Here is a 20,995-nt window from a genome sequence, read left to right on the forward strand (position 1 = left end):
CAGAGGGCACTACTGTAATGTTATAACATGATATTTTCACAATTCTGTTGTCTTAAATAAAATTAAACTTGTTACACAAGTTCTCCATGAGAATGTGAACGGCATATTGAAGCATGGCACCAATATCCCCACTTATTTATTACTTTACCTTATTTATATTTACTTACCTTACTTATTAACTGCCATATCTCTTAAATGTAATATTCCATGGTTACCAAATTCAGCAAAGTTGTACAGATGGGGATGCTGAACAAGTCTGTAGCATTTTCAGGAATGGTTTGCGATTTATTTCAGCTGTCAGCATTCATACACAATTTCCGCAGGAAATGCATTTTCTAGTTATCTTTTGTTCTCTCTGAAATAAGGACCAATGTCTGTGCTGATGTTATATGTGGAAGGAGCTTATATACATTTTATAGCTATATACTGTATTTCATCAAGGAGCACCTTTTTGGCTATTCTAATTTAATGGGACATTTGTTTGGGCAGTGTTATGATATTTCAGCACACAGCTGGTCTGCAAGCTGCCAGCAGGTACCAGCAGCTGAAAAGTTGATCCAGTTATATTACCATAATAGCAGCAATTCCCAGTATTTATACCTATTTCACACTGTGAGCAGAGCTGAAACAAAGTGAAGCAGGTTAGAAGCCCTACCCTCTGATGGACAGAACCTCACAGTGGTGGGCCAGAGCCACAATGTCAGGGATCACCGCCTCCTCCAACAGCAGGTTCAGACCCCAGTTTGATGAGCCTATGTTTCCCTGGTAGAGAAGGCAACTTGTGAGCATCAACTATGATTTCCTTTTCTTAAAATTGCATATTTTTAAAGAAATCAAATATACAAAAATAGAGGAAGTGCAATTGCTGACCAAAGCCCAAAGTGCTGCTTTCAGCTGTTTGATGCCCTCCCATTTGTCCAGGGCTGGAGATCGAACACTGTAGCTCAAATCAGGAACCACATTCTACAGGAGGTAGAGGAAAGAACACGAACATAGAACACCATATAAAAGTAACCAGGAAGAGAAAGGAAAAATTCACCACGGTGAAAATAATGATTTCTTAAAACTATGTCCCCTATGTAGTAGAAATGTGCAAGGCTGTATATTCCTCATACCGCTCTTAAGGGGGAATCCTACAACAACCAGAATGCATTGTGCACGTCTCGTCCAATCAGACTGACTCTACTGACGGTGTGTTCACGGCCAGCTTAGCACCAAAGACAAAGTTAGTGAGTGTTTTATCTCCTTACTGGGGCTTATTATCATTTAAAAAAGGTTTTTCCTCATCGAGTCTGGATATATTGAAACAGTGTGCAAGCAAACACTGATTCTTTTACCTATTTTGGACGATGATGAGCCGGACCAGATTCTGGTCAAAGCTGAATGTAGCCGCCTGCTAGTTACAGAAAACACACAGTCGCTGTTGTTCCATTCTGTATTCAGAGTTGGCAAAGTCTGATATAATATTCTGTCAGAAAACAAAGTCAGGTTTACCAAAGCACTGCGATGTTTGATGCAGTGTGGAGTTTTCTGTTCTCATTCTCACTGTCGATCAGCACTGGTCGAAGCTGCAAACCTCTATTTCAGCTGCAGCTGTACCGTAGCTCCGGTGGTAGCTTTCTCCTCGATGCTCTATTTTGTCTGATTACACAGAGCGATATTCGGCCTCATAAGTTGTAATAGTTGCACCACGTCTCTGCTCCGACATTATATTGTAAAGCTAACAGAGAAACTCAGCAGGTGAAGACAGGCTGCAGCTGTAGCATCACTCTGGCGGTTGCTTCCTCTTCCAGACTCTGTTGTGTCTGATTCAACAGGGCGATAGTCGGCCTTGTATCATGAAACTAGTTTTCTCCCAAATATATTGATATTTTAAAGTATTTAGTAGTATGATATTTTAGCGTCTGTTTTTCCCTAGTGCTAGTGTAACATGATAGATGGCTTGTTTTGGGAGACCCATATTTCACCATCTCTAAAGTCACCACTACAGAAAATGTGGAAATGTAGTTTATAGTCTAAGGCAGATCTCCAAAATCCACCAGATGACGTCAGATGTCAGATGCAAACAAACAACAGTCACAAAGAAGTAAGAGTTTGTCTAAGACTTTGTATTGTATAAGAACACCAGAATCTTCTTCCATGAGATCCAATGATTGTGTCATTTCTAAATCTTGCATGATTAGCAAGTCTGGGAAAGTACTGCATTTCATGTTACAACCAAGATTTAGCTTACAACATCAGGGCTCATTCATGCTCAGCAACCAGCAACCAGAAGTGCCTCTTCTGCAAACAAACTCCCAACACTGCTTTCATAGCAGTGGTGTATGAAAAAGGAAAAGGTTTGGACACCACATTGCTGGTGAGGAATTTACTGAAATATGTGAAGGCAACACATACATTTCATCCAGTGACGCAATTAAATGTTTTTTTAGAAGCCCATTACTGCTGCAAGCCTGAATGAATGACTGTCAGCTGGTGAGTCATATGCCTTCTGTTTTTATGATTCCACTGTAAGGCACACAGCTATTAATTGTATTTCCCAAAATGTCAAACAGTGTGTAGCTGAGGTGCAACAAACAGATGTACTTACCTGGGCTTCAAGAAGCTGGCAGCCAGTCTTATCATGAACCAGTTGGCTATACAAGTGCACAGGAAGGTAAACATTTGGCCTCTGTAACCTGTGTACCACACAGAAGCACAGACGTTACAATAATGACTTGTTTTTAACTTCAGCTGAAAATTAATTCCTGCAAAAAACACCATTTTATATATAAGCTTAAAAAATATGATTGTCCTGTCCTTTCTTCCTTTGAAATATATTTTTTTTAATATTTTAAATTACATCATTATTTGCAAATTTTATATTATTTGTACAATTGTGCATTACATGTACATTTATACTATGAACATTTGCACATTCCCCGGTCAATATTTTGGAAATTCCATTCTCCATTGAACATTTTTATTTTATATTATCTATGATTACTTGACTTATGTTGTCCACAACACCAAGGCTTGTATGTGCAAACCTATTTGGCAATAAACCAAATGTGGGATAAATGTGGATCTTTGTGATTGAAGTTAGAGCAGCATTATGTCTCTGTTTTTCATTCTGTGTTTATTGGTGACTTACTGATCTCAGTATTCATTGGTAGTGTTTTTAATTGCCAGGACTTTGTAATGTTTTTGCCTGGAGGGAATGGTGGGGAGGGTTGGTGTGGGTGAGGCTATGGGAATAATATGATGTGGTTTGGGTGGTGCTATGTATTCTATTTATTTATTTATTTTCATAACTCCTTGTTTTCTGTCTGAAAGTATTATGTAGCTGAAGTACTACACACTATTGGTAGGAGGTATTGTAGTCATTTTAGAAAAGGCAAGAAATAAAAAGGCTGAGGAAGCCTTTTGGATGAAAGGTGAAACGTCTTCAAGAATCGACAACAGGTCCAGTCGCTCTTGACTCAACGCTTTTGGATATGCTTTTTTTTTTGGATCATTCTACTGTGGTACCCACACTCCTCACTACATCAGACACATTATTAAAATTACAATAATCTCCCACCAAATCATGATATCTGTAACTACGAGTATAGCACCTGCATAACTGAAGTTTTAATCTAATCGAATGTCAGCATACTCTGTGATGCCAAGCTTGAAACACATTTCAGTATCTGCTGCACCACATCTATTTTTTATGTTCACTGCTTTTGTTTTATTTCTGCTGATAGAAATATTTTCTTACATTTATGGAATACCACATGTTTTTATTTAGAGTAAATGTCCAATGAGGAATTTTATTATTCCATGGCTCAGATCAGAAAGAGAAAAAAATCAAATTTAAAAAATGGTAATAATTTGGACCTATTTATGCACATATAATTTGTCAATGTGTAAAAGAAATAATGGGAAGGTGTTTTTTTTCTATACCTACATCTTGTTTTTGTAGCTGACATAAAGGAGAAACCTGTTTCACAAAGGTGTGTGATTGGGGAGGACAGTAAAGTCTTCACCACATGCTGATACACAGGGGATGCTCAGCTTAAAGTTAAGGCCTTAAAGTTAAGTGTTACCGGTTTATGTTTTAAAGCACAATATGAAATACAGTAAACAGTGAGTGACCTTTGGTTGCTGCGGCGTACATAGTTGTCTCCATTAACAGGCTTGCGGTATGTGGTGAGGGCCTCATTGAGCTGCTCCTCTATCATGTCCACATACTTCAGGTTATACTCCTACAGGGCCACACATAACATGGCACAGCCATTTAAGTTTTTGTTAATGTCAGAAAAGAGTGATGGATATATGCTGGTTGAAATGTACCTTCTGCCATTTCTCCATCTGTTTAGTGATATATCCTCTGTCGTTGAGATAGGAGAACCCCTTTGGGATAGATAAAAACCTGGTGACAACAGAGACAAAAGTGAGAGCTGTTTTGTCCGAACAATGATGTTATAGCCAGAGAGTGGTAGATATTTTACCTTAGCAGCAGTAGCACACCCTTGTCCCCCAGGTGTGTGAGAGCGGGTTTCATCTCTATCAGTGCATGAAGGTTGGTCTGAACAATAACGCATGGGGGAGGGGGATCTGATTAAGAGCCTGTTTTCTGAAACTCACCGGTCATGCTTCATGCAGATTGTGTGGTTTGCTCCCTCACCTTGTCTTCGCAGGCTTCATCCAGGATGTCTAGTGCCTCTTTGGAAATGGTCTTATTGCGGTCGTAAAGCTGAGTGACCAGGAGCTCGATGCCCCAGTTACTGAAGAACTCCACATTGGCACGCAGTAGAACCCGCAGGTGCTTAGTAGCATACAACCTGCAGGACTATGTTCACATGATTAGACACAGATGAGGAATTACTTATACAGCTAAAAACCATCTCTGAGTGAGTAGAGTTATGCTGATACTAAGAGTTACAACTGTATTGAGTAAAATGGAAAATAGGAATAGAAATCAAAGATCTGCTCAATAACAGTCATTCATATTGCTGCAATTTAACTTTCCTCTTTTAGCAGATGAATGTGCAAGCAAACTCTGCACATACATCATTCTGCACAGTGAAGAGAACAACATTCAACTGAAGGAACAAGAAGAAAAACACATGTTTGAGTGGAGGGGGACTTTAAAGTCAATATTGATTTATATATTACACAAACTATCAGAGCTTCTCTGATTAAATGAGAGAGTCCTGTCAGAGAGCTGTGTTGACTCTTACATCAGTGGCAGCAGTGAGGATTTTTGACAGAATGACTCGAGCCAAACCGTCTCGACTGTAGTCAAGTGTGGAGACTGTCAACTTCAGCAGGTATTCTTGATTCTTCAGACTACACAGGTTCAGCAAGCTGGGAGAGCGAATGTGAAGGAGCAGCTGATTACAGACATAATGACAGCCACAGGGGAAATGAACCAAGTAACAAGATCTGAATGTGATTGGTTCAAATGTTAAAAAACAAGTGTAGTGAAAGTAAACAAAAAGAGACTACTGAGGTGCCGGGTCCAAGGCCTTTTACCTTTTGTAAATTATAAAATTGTACTAGCTAAATCTTTCTGCTAACACACATTAAAAATGAACTTTACAAAAGCTGCTCACCACTGGAAGACACTGCATTTCTCTAGCATCTTGACACCATGTGGGTGGGCTGACAGGGTGCCCAGGAAGAGGAAGTAGTACTGGCTGAGTGTGGTTAGCAGCCCGCTGCCCTGCAGACTTCGGTCAGGTTTGAGCGGAGCTGAGGAAAACAGCCACTGTACAATGTCCTTCACCAGGTCTTCCAGGTACACCTGACCCTCCTAACAGACCGACGAGTGGATTAGGAGACAGGGGTGACAGGATGTCAACTGCAGCATTTACTCAAACATTGCCCCCTTGGTGGGGAGTGAAACAAAATTAATGACAAGTTTATAATGTTAAATTCTTGCTCGCTTCTGCAAACTCAAAAATTGTAACGGGGTACCTCAGTGATTTAGTATTGAGGAACTAACAAGAGTATCACAAAATTCAAGATCAAAACCAAAGCAGCAGAGGGAGACCCTAGTGAGCCAGCAATGGAGTAGAACATGTTTCTTTAGGCTCCCGCTGAACCTGATTTATTGTTTCAATAATGCTATGTCTTGTGTTATACATGTAATTCAGAAAAAAAACCACTTAATGTGAACCTGGAGGCAAGTTCCAAGCGTATTTGTTCTTGGCAATGGCAGCAAGTTTGAGCAAGTCCAAGTAGCCTCAGACTGGAGTAATGACTGTGAAGATTCTTAGTCATCCAGGTCATGATATATTCAAAAGTGTTGAGTCAAGAGCAACTGGACATGTTGCAGATTCTTGAAGACGTTTGGCTTCTCATCCAAAAGTAGTCACTCACCTATACCAGCAATGTTTAAACAGCGTCTGCTACCACAGACTGAATATAACCTTAGTTTGAGTTTGAGACAAGCAGAGTACCTTATTTCACCTTTTTTCTCAATCAACTGCATCAAAGAAAAACCAACCAACCCATCTTGGAAAATCAGAGCTAGGGACTTTCTTTTAAAATCTGAAAATTGCCACTATAAGCGAAGATACATGCAAATACTAAATGCTACTGGTTACGAAAGTTCCCCCTCACCTCCTCAGACGCCAGGAGGAACTCTATGAACTGAGAGCCCACCACAGTGAGCTGTCTGGCCTTGGGATGCTCCAGCTCCAGGCTGCCATACAGCTTACTGCTGGGCTTGTAGAAGAAAAGCAGCTTTCGCACAAATCTGCCCAGAAAAATAAACCACACACACACACACACACACACACACACACACACACACACACACACACACACATATACACAATAACATACAAACAAGGTATGTGACTTGCCAAAAATCAAATGAGAGCTGAGAGAACATGTGAGATCATGTGAGAACATGTGAGATCATGTGAGAACATGTGCGATACTAACTTATGCATTTGTTCATCCTTATTGCTACGTAGACCAACATTTGGGTACTAGAGACAAGAATAAAACACAAATTAGAAGTTAAAATCATTAGAAGCACCTTACATTCCACAGCAATACTAGCTGGACAACAGCGGATAAGTTCAAACAGAATGGAATAATCAATCATCCTGGCCTACAACACAGGCTTGTTTCTGGCATAGGTAGGAATAGGAAAGCAGAAATCATTTTTAGTGAGCCAAAGCTCCAAAAACAAAGGTAAATTTCTCCGAAGGCTAATATTTTGAAATGTTTTGATCAGTTGAGCCTTGCATGTGTTTTACCTTTAAAATTGTTCCGATAAGGCACCAGTTCCAGTCCAGGTTCTCCTCGTGGCTGAGGATATGGCAATCTCTTATGTTTGTCATCAGAGTATCCTCAGTCTCCTACAGAACAGACACAGCTGGCTTTATTTACACTTAGCAGCTAATGCTATCCAGTATGCAAAACTTATTTTTGTTTTTGAATGACTGATTCGTTTATTGAGAGATGGATTTGGTTTTCGTCTACCCCATACTTCAGAATTCAGCATTTATTTTGGAATGATTTCTAGATGCAATAATTCCAATTTTATGTTCTTAGCTAATTCAACCAAGTACATTCAGTTTGTTTCCACACTGTTAGTACATGGCCAACAGTGCCACAACATACTGTATTTCACTTCACTTTAATGATCACAGAGATAAGCAACTGGAATTAGTTCTTGGTAAACGGTTCCATCAACACCATCACACATACATAATATTAGATTACAACAAACACAGGGCCACAATTCACATCACATATCAACTTAAAACATACAACAACACAACAGTTACAGATTGTGCAGTTCATTCAGAGGACAGTGGGTGGGATTAGCCTGAGGAGTTCAGGGTCTGTATTACATACTGTTTCAGAAACAGGTTGTGTGCTGGGTGAGTCTGACATAATTTTTCTTTTTTCTCTCTTTTGTGGATTTGAATGTCTGAACAGTTGTTATGCATGATGTGAGAATACTTTCAACTGCTGTGTAGAAATGAAGCAGGAGGTTTTGTCTTATTTTTGTTTGACAAGAGATTTGAACGAGGCAGAGATAGAGGTCATCATTGAGAAATGATGAAATATTTACCAGTTTGACAACACATATGCAGCACAGCAAAATGCAATGCAAATACATAAGCATAAGCAAACACAGAAAACATCACAAAATACAGAAAACACAATTTGCAGTGTGTCTCTGCATTTGATTGTGTTTCCCGCATTTGCTTGTTTCTTCTGTATTTGCATCATGTGTTCCTGTATTTGTTCTTTTTTTTCAGAGCGTGCCATTATGCTGTTGTCAAATTTGTGATAGCTGGTGAAGAGTATTTCTACTATTTACATTCTTTACTAAAAGCGAAACAGATGATAGCCCCCTTCCTCCAACACACACGCACACAAACATGCAGAAAATACAGATAGCCTCTGGCACAATGAATCACTCGGAACTTGTCATGCCCAGTTTGACAAGAGTTGTATATGGCAAAACATGGTACATGACGTGAACCTGATCAGCAGATGCACTCTCTATCGTACAGAAACAACTACCTCCCATTTGTTGTCATGTTTACCCTGCATCCCACCCCACCACATGTCCTCACGCATTACCAAAAAAACATACAATTCCCTACTATTCAGTACTCATGTTTTCTTTTAAACCCAAATATCCATAACCTCCTTGAGTTCCAGTAAGTAGAAAAAGTCCTTTTTGAGTAGTGAAACAGCTTAAGATACACTGCAGGAATATGCAATCTGTGTACCTTGACAATGAAAATGTCTCTCTGAGGTCTAAGGTGCTGTTCACGACAACAATGCGATGCTCCTGATGTGCGGAGGATGTGGTCCAAATAGAGACTGTGAGGTTTGGGTCCACGCTTCTTCTTCTCATGAAAGCACTTCAGGTAGTTGACTGCAGCACTTGCCCGTCTGAAAAAAGCACCAATTGAAGTACAAATTCTCTTGACATTAATTGTTCTATATAACACATTAGAAGACACTAGTTTTGCATAATTTACATTCTGCTGACCAAACCTGTGGCATCACTAGCACGTCTGGGGTGTGGTACTCACAGTCTCTTCCCGGGAGTGATATCAAAAGAGGCCGCCATGTTCATGAGGGTGGGTAAGCAGTGCAGGTGGTGGCTGTGGCTGTGAGGGAGGATGGTGTTGGCCTGTGTGGGCAAAATCACATTTACACACAAAAATAATCCAAAGAATCTCCTGTTCTGATGTATATTCTATCAGTAAATGGAACACGGGAGGGAGGTACCATATGGAGGAGTTCTCCCACCAAGATGGTGGCCTGTATGGATATGGTGTCATCACTGCTCGTTATCACCTCAACCAGACCCTGTGGAAGACAGATACAGTGTGATACAAACACTGACTGGGTGATAAACTCACACACTAATTCTCTGTGGTAAATGACTGTACCTCTAGTAATCTACTCTTGATGAAGGCAGAAAGCACCAGAGCCTGGTAGTTGTCCATCAGGTCCGGTCTGGAGCAGAACAAGATACATGAAGTTTAAATATGATATGATATGACATATTCGTCACATATAATGAGATATATTACTGTCTATATAGTTACCTAGAGCGTGATCCATGTGGGAGAAGTGTTTTAGCCTCAGAGGCTACAAATCCATCAGACAACCTCCAGCTATCTTGAAATTTACTGGGATCTAAACAGGGAATAGTTTCAACTAAGCTTCAAAGTTGAATTCAGGTACGTGAAAAAGAAAGAAGTTGATCAAGGTGATTTCACTATACCCACCTACACTAATAAGTGCTTCATTGAAGTCTGTAGTTGCTACAGGTATGGTAAGCTGGAAGATATCATACAACACCTCTAACAAACCTTTCTGTGGGGGAAAAAGACCTGATTTCAGCATGGTCAAACTTAAAATGACTTTTCAGTTTCATTTGATTCTATTTAGCCTTAAAAGAGGCATTACTCAGTTATATTACAAATATACACACAACCAGGAAAAAGACAACCAAAACAAATGAAATTAATAAAATAAAATAAACTATAAATAGCATGTATCACAAACAAGGTGTTATGCGTAAAACTGAAGCATGGCACAGGATAAAAACTAAAAGTTAACATTTCTAATACGCATAATGGACATAGCACATCCCATATCATTATCCCAACAATGTCTGTAGATTATCCAGACTAACAAGGGCACTAATTCTGGAAAGCGATGTGGCTGTAGAAATTTTTACATTTTTCAATGTTTGAACATAACAAATAAAATTCACCTCCATTATATTGGGGTGAAGCAGAAATATCTGGCAGATACCTCAAAACCAGGATAAATTATCTGCAAGCCACTAAGAGAGATTTTTATTTATATCAGTTATTAAATAAGTTTGCATTTTAAGTTAATTTCTATAGCACAATATCATACAGATGCTGTTTTAAGTGCTTTACAGTGATAAAGCAGAGTAAAAAACACTTTTCATACACTGCATGACAACATCACATGTACTGTGTATTGGAACACTTCCATATCATGCTGACATAAGACACCATGTTTTTATGGCTTCGCAAATGACCTGTGCATCATTTTATACAATACAACCCTAAAATTCAGTTAAAAATATACAGTACATAAATTTTTGTTTATACATATTTTAAAACACGTTTGAAACTGCCTGGTTGAAATGGTTATCAAGTTTCAGTGACGTATTTCAGAGGAAATGAGAACCATTTCATGTTTCATATTTAGACTGATGCATTAATGTCTGGATTTACAAAGAAGCTCATGAAGAAGTTAATGCCTTTAGCTGGTGGGTGAAGGTTGTGTCCTTCCACAAAGCAAAACAAACAAATGGGTCTGTTACATTATACTGAATACCTACCCGCACTTCCATATTTGGTATACAGAGTAAGCCAATAAGAGACTGGATTCCAGAGTTGCCTGACTTGCAGAGGTTAATGATGCCTGCAAGGTGAATGGGCCCAGAGGGTGAGGTTAGCCAGAGAAACACAGGTTCTAAATAACTCTACACACTGTGTGATTTGCAGCATGGTCAAATATGCTGGCATTCTATAAACAATGAAATGTTAATAAGGCATTCAGAGATGAGGACAATGTAGAGTAAGAGGAATGTCTTCTTAGTGCCACATGATTAAAAGAGGTGACTTTATTGTATACATATTTTGTCTGAACAAAACTGACTGTAAATTCCGTTTTATCATTTACCTGACCAGGAGCGAAACGAGGCAACTATAGACATTTTACTGGCCATGAATCGAGCCTCCCTGTCCTCCCTGAAGACAACACATAAAAATATTTCAACAATGACAAAAACTATCTTACAAAGTTAATGTTCTATGCTTTAACAGACTCTGTGGACTCACCTAAGCTGCCCATCTGCTATATCAGGAGTGTGTCTGTAGTGTAAATCAGTGTATGGGGCCAGGATTTGCTGAGACAGAGAGATGTGTGTTTTTAATAGCATCGTTCACACTTTAAGAGTTATTGTATACATGTCAATTAGAGATTTGTCAGTACCTCGAGTTCAACGTCTGAGCGGACGTACTGCCTTGTGTGAGGGTGGTTGAGGAGGTGCAGGATTGTGGTGATGAGAGCTTCATTGATGCGACTCAGCTGACAGTTGGTCACGCTCTTCAGAATGGTGCTGAGACCGCCACGCTGTGCCACCACAACAGGGTTCTTCAAGGCTGCAGAATAAAGGGGCCACACAGAGTTCTCTCGACACTGTTACACTGCTGACGTCAGAGCCAAAGTGTGTACGTATGTGAGTGAGTGTGTGTGTGTGTGTGTGTATGTGTGGGTGCACATTATTTGTACTCACTGAGCTCACAGATGATGGCGATGCAGGCCCGCACCATACGATCTTGTTCATGCAGCCCATCGTTGCCCACAGCGATGAGGGAATTGGTGAGAGAGGAGGGGAAAAGCAGTGCATTTACAGTGATCATCTGTAAAAAGCAGCAGCACAAACACACAGTATGGTCAGTTTTTTTTGTTGATTTTTTTTTACTCTTCTTAGTTTATTAGAGTCAGAGTTAGCCAAGAAGGCCCATTTACATCTGCTGTCCCTGGCCATATATTAAAAAAGTACCCTAAAAAATAGTATAAAACAACATATCTTATAAAATTCATATAATAAATATGGCCACAAGCAGCAATGATTGGGATCCAAGCCAATTGGGAGCATTTGGATGCTTGTTTCCCATTTAAATGTTAATGGATTGTGGTTTTCATGAATGCACGCTGAATTGATGAAACAGTCAGTCCAAGAACTTGAAGATTTTGTGGAGGGTGGGTCAAGATCAGAATGAGATCAGAGGATCAGAATATGATCTGATTTTGATCTTGACTTTGGACAACTTTGGATATTCCGACAATGGTTATTCCAGCAAATAATTTATATCAACCAATTGATATGATTAAAGACAGACTTAAATATATGTGGAATTTTTTAGGTGAATGTATGACTTCATGCATTTGCATTAAAATTGTTCTTTTGTAAATTTACTTTAATATATTCAGAAATTCTTGTATTATATCTTTGTATTATATTATTATTATTTGAATAAACATTTATTCAGATGTACGTTTGACCGTGATTGTTTATGAACTTTGTACCATACACTTACTACAAAACTTGAGGAAGAGAGACATTTTACAACAGTGTTTCTCAATAGCTCTATTACGGAAGACAGCTTTCCATATTCTAGCACATCCATGGATTCATCTGGACCCACTGAGCCAATTTTGTCTCGGAGACTTATGGTTCAAAAGTTACAGGCCAAAATGTAAAGTTCGTTGTTACGGCACCACCATCTAGCCAATCGGTATAATTTTCTGTCCTATCTGCCAAGTTTGAACAAGAAGAATCCTAACAAATACAGTAGAGTTCCAGCAGCTTCGCTGTTTGGACCCCTAAATATACACAGTATTGTACACCACATATCCACCAATTAATAATCACACATACACACACAGTTAGCTGCGATCCATACTAAGTAAGTGAGAGAGAAAAACACATGTAAGAGAAGGAATAGTAGAAGACTGATCTAGGCAGTCAAGACAAGACAGACATCAAGATGGCAGCAGGGAAGACAGCCAGTATCCTAATGTTGACATGTTTGATTATTAATGAGCCACAGCTTCGACTTGCCAGAGAAAGAACAATAAGTACATAAGTGAGTTCTCTGATGTGCACTGGTACAAAATTCTATTTTTTGACACTGTAGAAAAAAACATTGACAGATAGAAGACACTTCTTCTAATGGGAGTCATACAATCTCCTCTTACGGTGCCTCTGATAATCGACCGCGTGTTCTTTGTATAATAAATGTTTGAAGTGGAGGAGGAGCAGTACTATGTAAATACATTTTCTTCAAAAACAATACAAAGATGAACATATTTTATCAAATTTCCTCAGCTCAGTAGTTAAAATGTGACAGTTGTGATCTCTCTGTCTGTCTGTCTGTCTGGATGGATGGATCGACAGAACATATATATATATATATACAGATGAATCTGAAATATAACGTAATGGATAATGTAATAAATAAAAGAGAACTAGAACTTTAAGAGTATGATAATATCAACTTTCCATTGGTTTTGATATGGATTTGTCAGCCTAACCAACCAACCTTTAGTAAACTCTTTTTCATGTGAGCTCTTAAGAACAGATTGGAAATTACACCACAGACCCAGCTACATGAACTCAGACAAAACTTGTAACTTTTTCCCTGATATGATTAGGTATGTTTGGTTCAGAAGCTTTTTGAAAAGAACATTCTTACATTTTTAGTTACATTTAACTGAAGGTGTGGTCGGTTTCAACCTGCTGTATCACTGCTCATTCCATTAGTAAGTTTGTGCAACCATGTCCATAGATGACTGTATCATCAGCATATAGTGGGGGTGCACAAAATGATTTAGTTATTTGAATTAGAATTTAAGTTATTTAAAGTTTTGCACTTAGCAGTTTATCTTTGCAATCATTTTTATTTTTGTGTTAAGTATTCATTTGACCCTTTATCTCAGGGCTGCTTTGGTTTCCTATTGACTGAGTGGACTAAAGGAAAATAAATCTTACTCAGAGTTGACATTGAGTAGCAAATGTTTACATTTGATTCAATGTGATCTTTTTATTTGAGACCTATAAAAGTGTCTACAGCAGTAAAATGGAAAGAGTTACTCAAAACATCAATCTAGAATCAAATCTATGAATGTATTGAATTGAGAATTGATTTTGAATCTAGAATCGAATCGATTTTGAATCGTGAATCGTTTTGAATTGCGAATCGATTGTGAATCGAATCGTGATCCCAAGAATCGGAATCGAATCGAATCATGAGATTTCCTGAATTGTGCACCCCTAGCATATAGCTGGACCTCTACATCAGGACAGACAGAAGGCAGATTGTTGACAAGTGGTTCTATATACATGTTCCATGTACAAATCCTTGTGGGACACCAGTATAAGTTTTAAGAGCTGTGAATGTATGATTATGAATATTGTGTTCTGCCATTTACGTATGATCCTATCCATTTGAGAGAATCAGGTGAAAATTTTAACAAAAACACTGTCAAAAGTCACTGTCTTTCTAATATCAATGAGGACAACAACTACAATATCACCCTTATCTATCATTTAACTAGTAACCTACCATAATAATCTTTTAATTCCCTTAATCAGTTACAAGTTACTTTTGAAAATACAGTGTTAGTATGTTTAATATGTTTTAACACTTTAAAATCCTAAAATTGAAGCGTAATAAAAACAAAAACTGGATTTTTACGCCTATTTCCACTTTTATTCAACTACAATTACAAATATAAGTAATTTTGCTGCCTCAACAAATATAGATACAAAAACAAATACTGGACTCTATGCATATCCCTATCAAGAAGACAGTGAAATGACTAAAAGGAAAGGACTATTAAAATCGTACCACCTGTCCTGTTTCCTTGTGGTAGTGTAGCATCAAAACAACAATTTGAATTAGCTAATTCTAGGTTGTCCTAGACATAATGATCTTCAAATTTGACTTACATGATAAATGCATTATTGGTCAATTTAGATGCACTGTGTTCATGCATCTGGTCAGTTTCTAATGGTAAGCAGCAGTCATGCAACTATGTGAACACCTTATAGAGCTGATGGAAAGAGTATTTATTGTAAGGAGATCTCACCTTGCGTGCCAGTCTGAGAGCCTGTGTTCTCTCAATCTCATTGCTCTGCTGGATGTCTATGCACCTGGGATGGAATCAAGAGGTCAGCTTAATTGAAGGAGAATGCTAACTGTTATTAATCACAAAGATAAAGTTACACTACTTGAAGACAACTACTCATTAAACTCTCTGCCCTGTCATGAATGCAAACTAAAGGCGCATTCAGGCCCAATTCAAAGATTTCACCACCTTTCTCTTACAGTTGTAAACTTTCCACTCAGACAGCCCAAAATCATACAGTGTAAATGGCCTTAAGAAGCTGGTAATTGCTAAGTCTAAGCAAGACAACATTGTTTGGACATTTGTGTTGCTAAGGCAGAGGTTATAATATTTCACCCACCTTGCAATCAAATAGTCCACTTGCAGACGAAGCACCTTCTCTAGTACACTACTGTCTCGGATCAGGTAACGCAGAGCTCGTAACCCAGCTGCACGTACTTCCTTAGCCTCATTCAGCAATGCTAATCGAAGACTTGGGAGGAGAAAAACACAGGAAAACTTGGATCAAGAATTCTTGAACTCTTGTTCATAATTAAGAAAGTCAGTCTAATGAGCTGTGAGCTAGGAGCTTCAGCATGGCATACATGTCTAAATACTCACCAAATACTTATCTCCTCATATGTAAAGCCAAGCTTCTCCTCTGAGTGGCCAACACTGCAGAGAAGCTATGGGAGAAAGAAAAAGATTAATAAAAGTGGCTGCAACTTCAGTAAATACAAACCACCTACAGTATATGACGCCATGGTACACTTTCCATTGTCACCATCATTAGGATTTGCAAGTGGGGAATTATGTTTTTTAGTGTTATTTCAACAAACCTTTACAAAGTTGTTCAGATGACCAAGCTTGCACATATTGGAGACTCCTTGCTGTTTTGATACATTCTGAAGAATTTCACGAAGGTTCTCTGCAGGATCTGAAATCGGTGAAGAGCAGCATGACTTTCAGTTCAAAGTACTACACACACTACACTACATCTCAACAGGAAAAACAAAAACTATTACTTAAAGACAATGAAATTAAATTTGCAGCAATACATTTAGCCCAGTAGATTCTTACATATTCTCTGTCAGGTTTGACCCATACTGTGTGAGACATGTTATTAACAAGTGTTAGAACTTGTTAAACAATAAAACTGGAATTAAACTGGAACAACAAACACAGCTAGGGTAAATATTGGTACCCTCACCGGAAGAACCATCTCCTTTTCACTATTACAAAGTCAGACGTAAACAGGGTCCACTGTTTTCTCTCTATTGTGGAACAATCCATCACTGGAATAGTCAATTAAAGCATAATAAAACTGCTATAAATGAATTGTCTGAGTCAGTCCATTCTGATATGAAGAGGAGAATGGCACTTATTAGAACATTCTTTCTGTCATGCAACATGCCATGATTCTGCCCTACCACATCATTTAATGCAATGTAATGTAATGAAGGAAGTAAGTAATATTATTTATATTAAGTACTGCAGCCCATGTAAGGGACTCTGTTGCACTCTGTTGAACTGCTCCTCATTTTCGCTTTCCATTTTCAGCATTCTATTCCAGGCTTGAGTGAAATCATTCTGCAGAGTGAAACTGTGCTAAGTGTTACTCAGCAGATTACTGTGATTTTACAGGGACACCATCTCCCTGTAATCAAGACACCGTCACATCTGTTTCTGCACTCACAAAAATGTTGAAGTTTATGTTTTGTTATGGACAGTGGCACTAAAACACTGAAGCGATAAATGGTGAAATGGTGAGGTGAAAACCTCATAAGAAACATCTACTGCTAGTTAAGATATCCAAACAGCAGAATACTGAGATGAAAAATACAGAAAGGACAGAAACAAAAAGAACATGCTTTTCACAGCAGCCATTGGGATAGAGCTGACTGACTGACTGGACACTGAAATATAAAAATTGTGATGCCATCCACATTATTTCATCATGTGATTCTTTGTGTTCTACATGTTGGTGATCACAAATCTGACATCTGGCAATACTTGCCTGTATTGCAATAAGACTGTACAACAAGTAGCACTAAGCAGGCCCACAGCCAGGACATTACTGATGTAGTCTACATTTCCCCAGCGCAATCCATCTCCCTAAGACATGCTTGACTAGCCACAACATAATGATTATCTCACAACATAATGATCTAAAAGCTGTTTCAGAGTCTCCTCCACATTGCTTTCAAACCAAAACCTTTCAAACCAGTGCATGTACCAACAGCATCTAATCAGCCTTTTCCCACTTTTCACCTCACGTAAGTCCTGCCTGAGAGGTCTAGAGCTGAGAATGACTCCACGAAGAGGCAACATTTACATTTGGGCAGAAACAGAGCATGACCAATGAGTCTTAGTTTTCTGGCAAGAATATTTAATAATTTGATGTCACTAAGCATCAATCCCCCCATATGTGGAAGCTGTAAATACATTCTTTCATTGAATATTAAAAGGATCCAGTGTCAGGGGCATGATGTTCAGCATATGTCGCCTCAACATATGCATATCCATGAGCTATGTGAGGTCAACACCACTCTCTTTGATAATGTAGTCTCTTCTGCTCATCCTTTACTGGAAGTTGCATAAAGTAAGCATGAATTATCTCAAATATGTCAGCCAGTTTACAATGTGCATACAATGTGCAATTTGGTATGAAGGAAATGACTGTATGTACTTTGCAACACTTGACTTTTATTTGGGGTGCAGGGTCAGCCAGTTTGCCACTTTGAAAAAGACTGGAGCTGCATATGATGTTCTTTTCCTCTTTTGTGCAGCACTTAGAAAGTTGTGATTGTGAATCCATCTTACCCAAACGTGTAGCTCCCTTTCTGAAAAGTGAAGCCAATGCAGAAGTGACTTAAACCTGGATTCTCTCTAATTGCCAGCAGGGGGCGACTCCACTGGTTGCAAAAAGAAGTCAAATTGTATGGAAGTCTATGAGAAAATGACCCTACTTCTCACTTGATTTATTACCTCAGTAAACACTTTCCAAATGAGTTTATGGTCTCAGTTGCTAGTTTCAAGTCTTCTTCAATACAGCACGATGTTAATTTTGTAAATTATGGTCCTATTTAAAGTAAAACAGACGGTAAAGCAGCTTTAGGGTGTGGCTACCTTGTGATTGACAAGTTGCTACCACAGCAACAACGTTGACTACATAACGTGACCATGGCGTAATCCAAGTCAATGATCTTACCTCGGCTACACTAATGTCATTGATTATATTTCTATTCATAATACCGTGAATTAAAGCTGAAACATCTTTTTGGCTGACGTAAATCTAAATCTACAGTATGTCCAAAGGTTTGACTGGTACTGCAGACTAGTATTCACACCATACTATTAAACTATCGAATGAACATCTTGAATATCAGTGGTGTATACACTCTGGCTACTTTATTAGGTGCATCTGTAGTCTAATGCAATCTAATGCAATGCAGTCCTTTACAACAAGACCACCCGCTACAACCTCAATAATAAACATAAAAGCCTGGTTATAGTAGTAGAATAATAGTAGAATTCAAGCCAGAGTTAGTGCATTGGATTGTACTAGATTGTAGGTGTTGCTCAAGTGGCCTGTGAGTGTATAACACACTGAAGAAGCTTTCCGCAAGAAACACATATAGAGGACGTTGGGTAGGTACTTTAGCTCTTTTAACTCAACTTCTGAGGGAGTCAGTTTTTTTTAACATCCTCAAAGGATAAAGCTGGTGTTTTTCTGTATCTTTCTTTTTGTCAACAAATTCCATGAAAACACAAAAACCAACAATGTGTTAGTCCATCTCTCAACACCTTTGAACTTCCCCACCCTGTCTGTAGCACACAGCTCTATGTTAGTTTATTGCAGGTTTTATCGTTACTCAATCAGGAGGAAATAGTGCATTTGTTGGGGACTATTCTGAGCGGCAGATGAATCCACATTTGGTATTCTAGTGAGTATTTCAAGCAGCAAAATGTTTGATCATTGATGTGTTTTTTATGGTCTGGGGAGGCTTTGGATTCACATACAATACTTATTAGTAGATCAATTAATTGTTGGTTTTGGTTGTGAGACTAACTGACAATAAGAAAAGGTATATTGTTTGCGAGTACATTGAGAGCCATTGGAAACCGGAGACAAATGTGTGTGTTGAAACACACTTGGCCAATGAAGCTGATTCTGATTCTTGATATTGCTGCTGTCTCATCCTTTAACATCATTAGAAAGTGAAAAATTTAAATGATCCATGACATTATCCATGTTGATGACAGAGAGCATAGATGTAATATTATTGCTATGATATTTATCACTAACTCAAAGTCATGATTTGCTTTTTTTTTTTTTAAATCACTGCTACCTGCGTTTTTAATAGCACTACGAGGTTCAAATGTTTGTACTGAAAAAGGCAGTACATGTTTTGAAGTTTTGACAGTACTACTTCGCAGATTAACAGTGATGACTTTGTGCGTTTGGCACAGACAGTAAAAGCCAAACCATTTAACACCAAGTTTGACCATGACGTCACCCACGAAAACGTACCTATACAGAAAACACAGTGACATACCGGTAAGACAAGCAGAAAGTGAGCGACAGTGCTGCTAAATGTGGCTGCTGCCTGAGTCTTCATGTTTCGGGTAACAGAGTTGAAACCTACCTCTTGACAGATCCAGTGGGACGTGTTCCTCACCGTTGTCAGTCCGACCTGTCAGCACAAACACAAAGTTATGAATGAGGTCAGCTGGTGACAGGCTCGACACAACCTCGGCGCTGATGATAATTCAGTATCTGAAGTCTTGCTGAAATTGCGGTCTAGCCCTGTGAGTGAAAAATCCGGCTCACCTCGCATCCGACTGCTCCGTAACGGGCGACCTCGGATGCTGCTGACTGCCATCTTTACAGGAGCCGCTCTGACACTATCGCGAGAGTCACTTTTCTTATCCCCTGTGCCTCATCTTCATCATCACACTGACCCCCACCTCCATCAGTGATGGTAAATAAAGGATCATGGCACGTTCATAAACAAAACACAAACACATGTAAATTACATCAGCTTATAAGTACAACTACTCATCTATCAAATAGGGGGGAATAGTAAAGTTTATGTCTATGTGTTTGCCTACATTCAGTAAAAGCTGTCATATCTTGCTTTCTTCTGTTTTGGAATTCTGCCTATTAACAGATTTTAAGGTAACAAACTTGTTCTAATTTGTCCTCGTTGGTTTTTAATGATCTGTGTGTTTTTCAGAAACACAGAGACCCATTTTGGTAATCCATTTAGGAGATTCATGTGAAGAACCATTCATTAGGGTGGAGCAAAATATAAAATAGTTTTTTTTTTATGATAATTATAACAATATAAAAAATTTCATTTCTGGGGAAAGATGCCCCCTTGTGACCATGTTTTTCAGTGCAGTCGGACTTTTGTTGAAATTAATAAAAGACACAATTACTGAAATTCCTGGAAAAACTAAGACCTGACATCATGTTTTAATGAAAGGACATGAAATCAACTCATAATGCTACTAGCTTATTTGCTGTTAGCAAAACCTAAGCTAACTACAATTAGCATTCAAATTTTAAAAAAATATGATTAGTGAAGAATATAACTACAATTTACAATAATTTAGTCATTGAGCTGTCTTCAAAACGTAGAAATGTTGACAAAAAAACATTATTTTGCTTTGTTTAAGGTCTAAACCCTTTAGAGCTACACTTCATTAAAACTGCCAATTTAAAATAACTTGGCCTTTTTTAAATAAATATATGTTATTTAACTCAATATAAGAAAGGAATCGATAAAAGCAAATGCTCTTGATG

The 20,995-nt window shown here is 38.5% G+C and overlaps 1 protein-coding gene across 1 annotated transcript in view; it reads right to left on the reverse strand.

Annotated features, from left to right (window-relative positions):
• Positions 1-20,995, reverse strand: part of LOC121885285 (rapamycin-insensitive companion of mTOR-like) — a 46,701-nt gene that overhangs the window by 18,469 nt on the left and 7,237 nt on the right. Inside the window, exons 2-30 of the mRNA XM_042394600.1 lie at positions 20,018-20,154; positions 19,833-19,880; positions 16,023-16,120; positions 15,805-15,869; positions 15,545-15,676; positions 15,166-15,229; positions 11,804-11,930; positions 11,500-11,669; positions 11,346-11,413; positions 11,188-11,255; positions 10,844-10,926; positions 9,750-9,837; positions 9,567-9,657; positions 9,408-9,474; positions 9,244-9,324; positions 9,045-9,145; positions 8,736-8,901; positions 7,242-7,343; positions 6,922-6,968; positions 6,595-6,730; positions 5,583-5,782; positions 5,208-5,334; positions 4,652-4,816; positions 4,476-4,552; positions 4,318-4,396; positions 4,120-4,229; positions 2,591-2,678; positions 871-963; positions 656-762 (exon numbers count right to left, since the gene is read on the reverse strand). Of these exons, the coding sequence (XP_042250534.1) occupies positions 656-762; positions 871-963; positions 2,591-2,678; positions 4,120-4,229; positions 4,318-4,396; positions 4,476-4,552; positions 4,652-4,816; positions 5,208-5,334; positions 5,583-5,782; positions 6,595-6,730; positions 6,922-6,968; positions 7,242-7,343; positions 8,736-8,901; positions 9,045-9,145; positions 9,244-9,324; positions 9,408-9,474; positions 9,567-9,657; positions 9,750-9,837; positions 10,844-10,926; positions 11,188-11,255; positions 11,346-11,413; positions 11,500-11,669; positions 11,804-11,930; positions 15,166-15,229; positions 15,545-15,676; positions 15,805-15,869; positions 16,023-16,120; positions 19,833-19,880; positions 20,018-20,069 (2,900 nt within the window). The 5' untranslated portion in view covers positions 20,070-20,154. The remainder of the gene's footprint in view (positions 1-655; positions 763-870; positions 964-2,590; positions 2,679-4,119; positions 4,230-4,317; positions 4,397-4,475; positions 4,553-4,651; positions 4,817-5,207; positions 5,335-5,582; positions 5,783-6,594; positions 6,731-6,921; positions 6,969-7,241; positions 7,344-8,735; positions 8,902-9,044; positions 9,146-9,243; positions 9,325-9,407; positions 9,475-9,566; positions 9,658-9,749; positions 9,838-10,843; positions 10,927-11,187; positions 11,256-11,345; positions 11,414-11,499; positions 11,670-11,803; positions 11,931-15,165; positions 15,230-15,544; positions 15,677-15,804; positions 15,870-16,022; positions 16,121-19,832; positions 19,881-20,017; positions 20,155-20,995) is intronic.

This window comes from Thunnus maccoyii, chromosome 19 (genome assembly GCF_910596095.1).
Source record: "Thunnus maccoyii chromosome 19, fThuMac1.1, whole genome shotgun sequence".
Taxonomy (NCBI): domain Eukaryota; kingdom Metazoa; phylum Chordata; class Actinopteri; order Scombriformes; family Scombridae; genus Thunnus; species Thunnus maccoyii.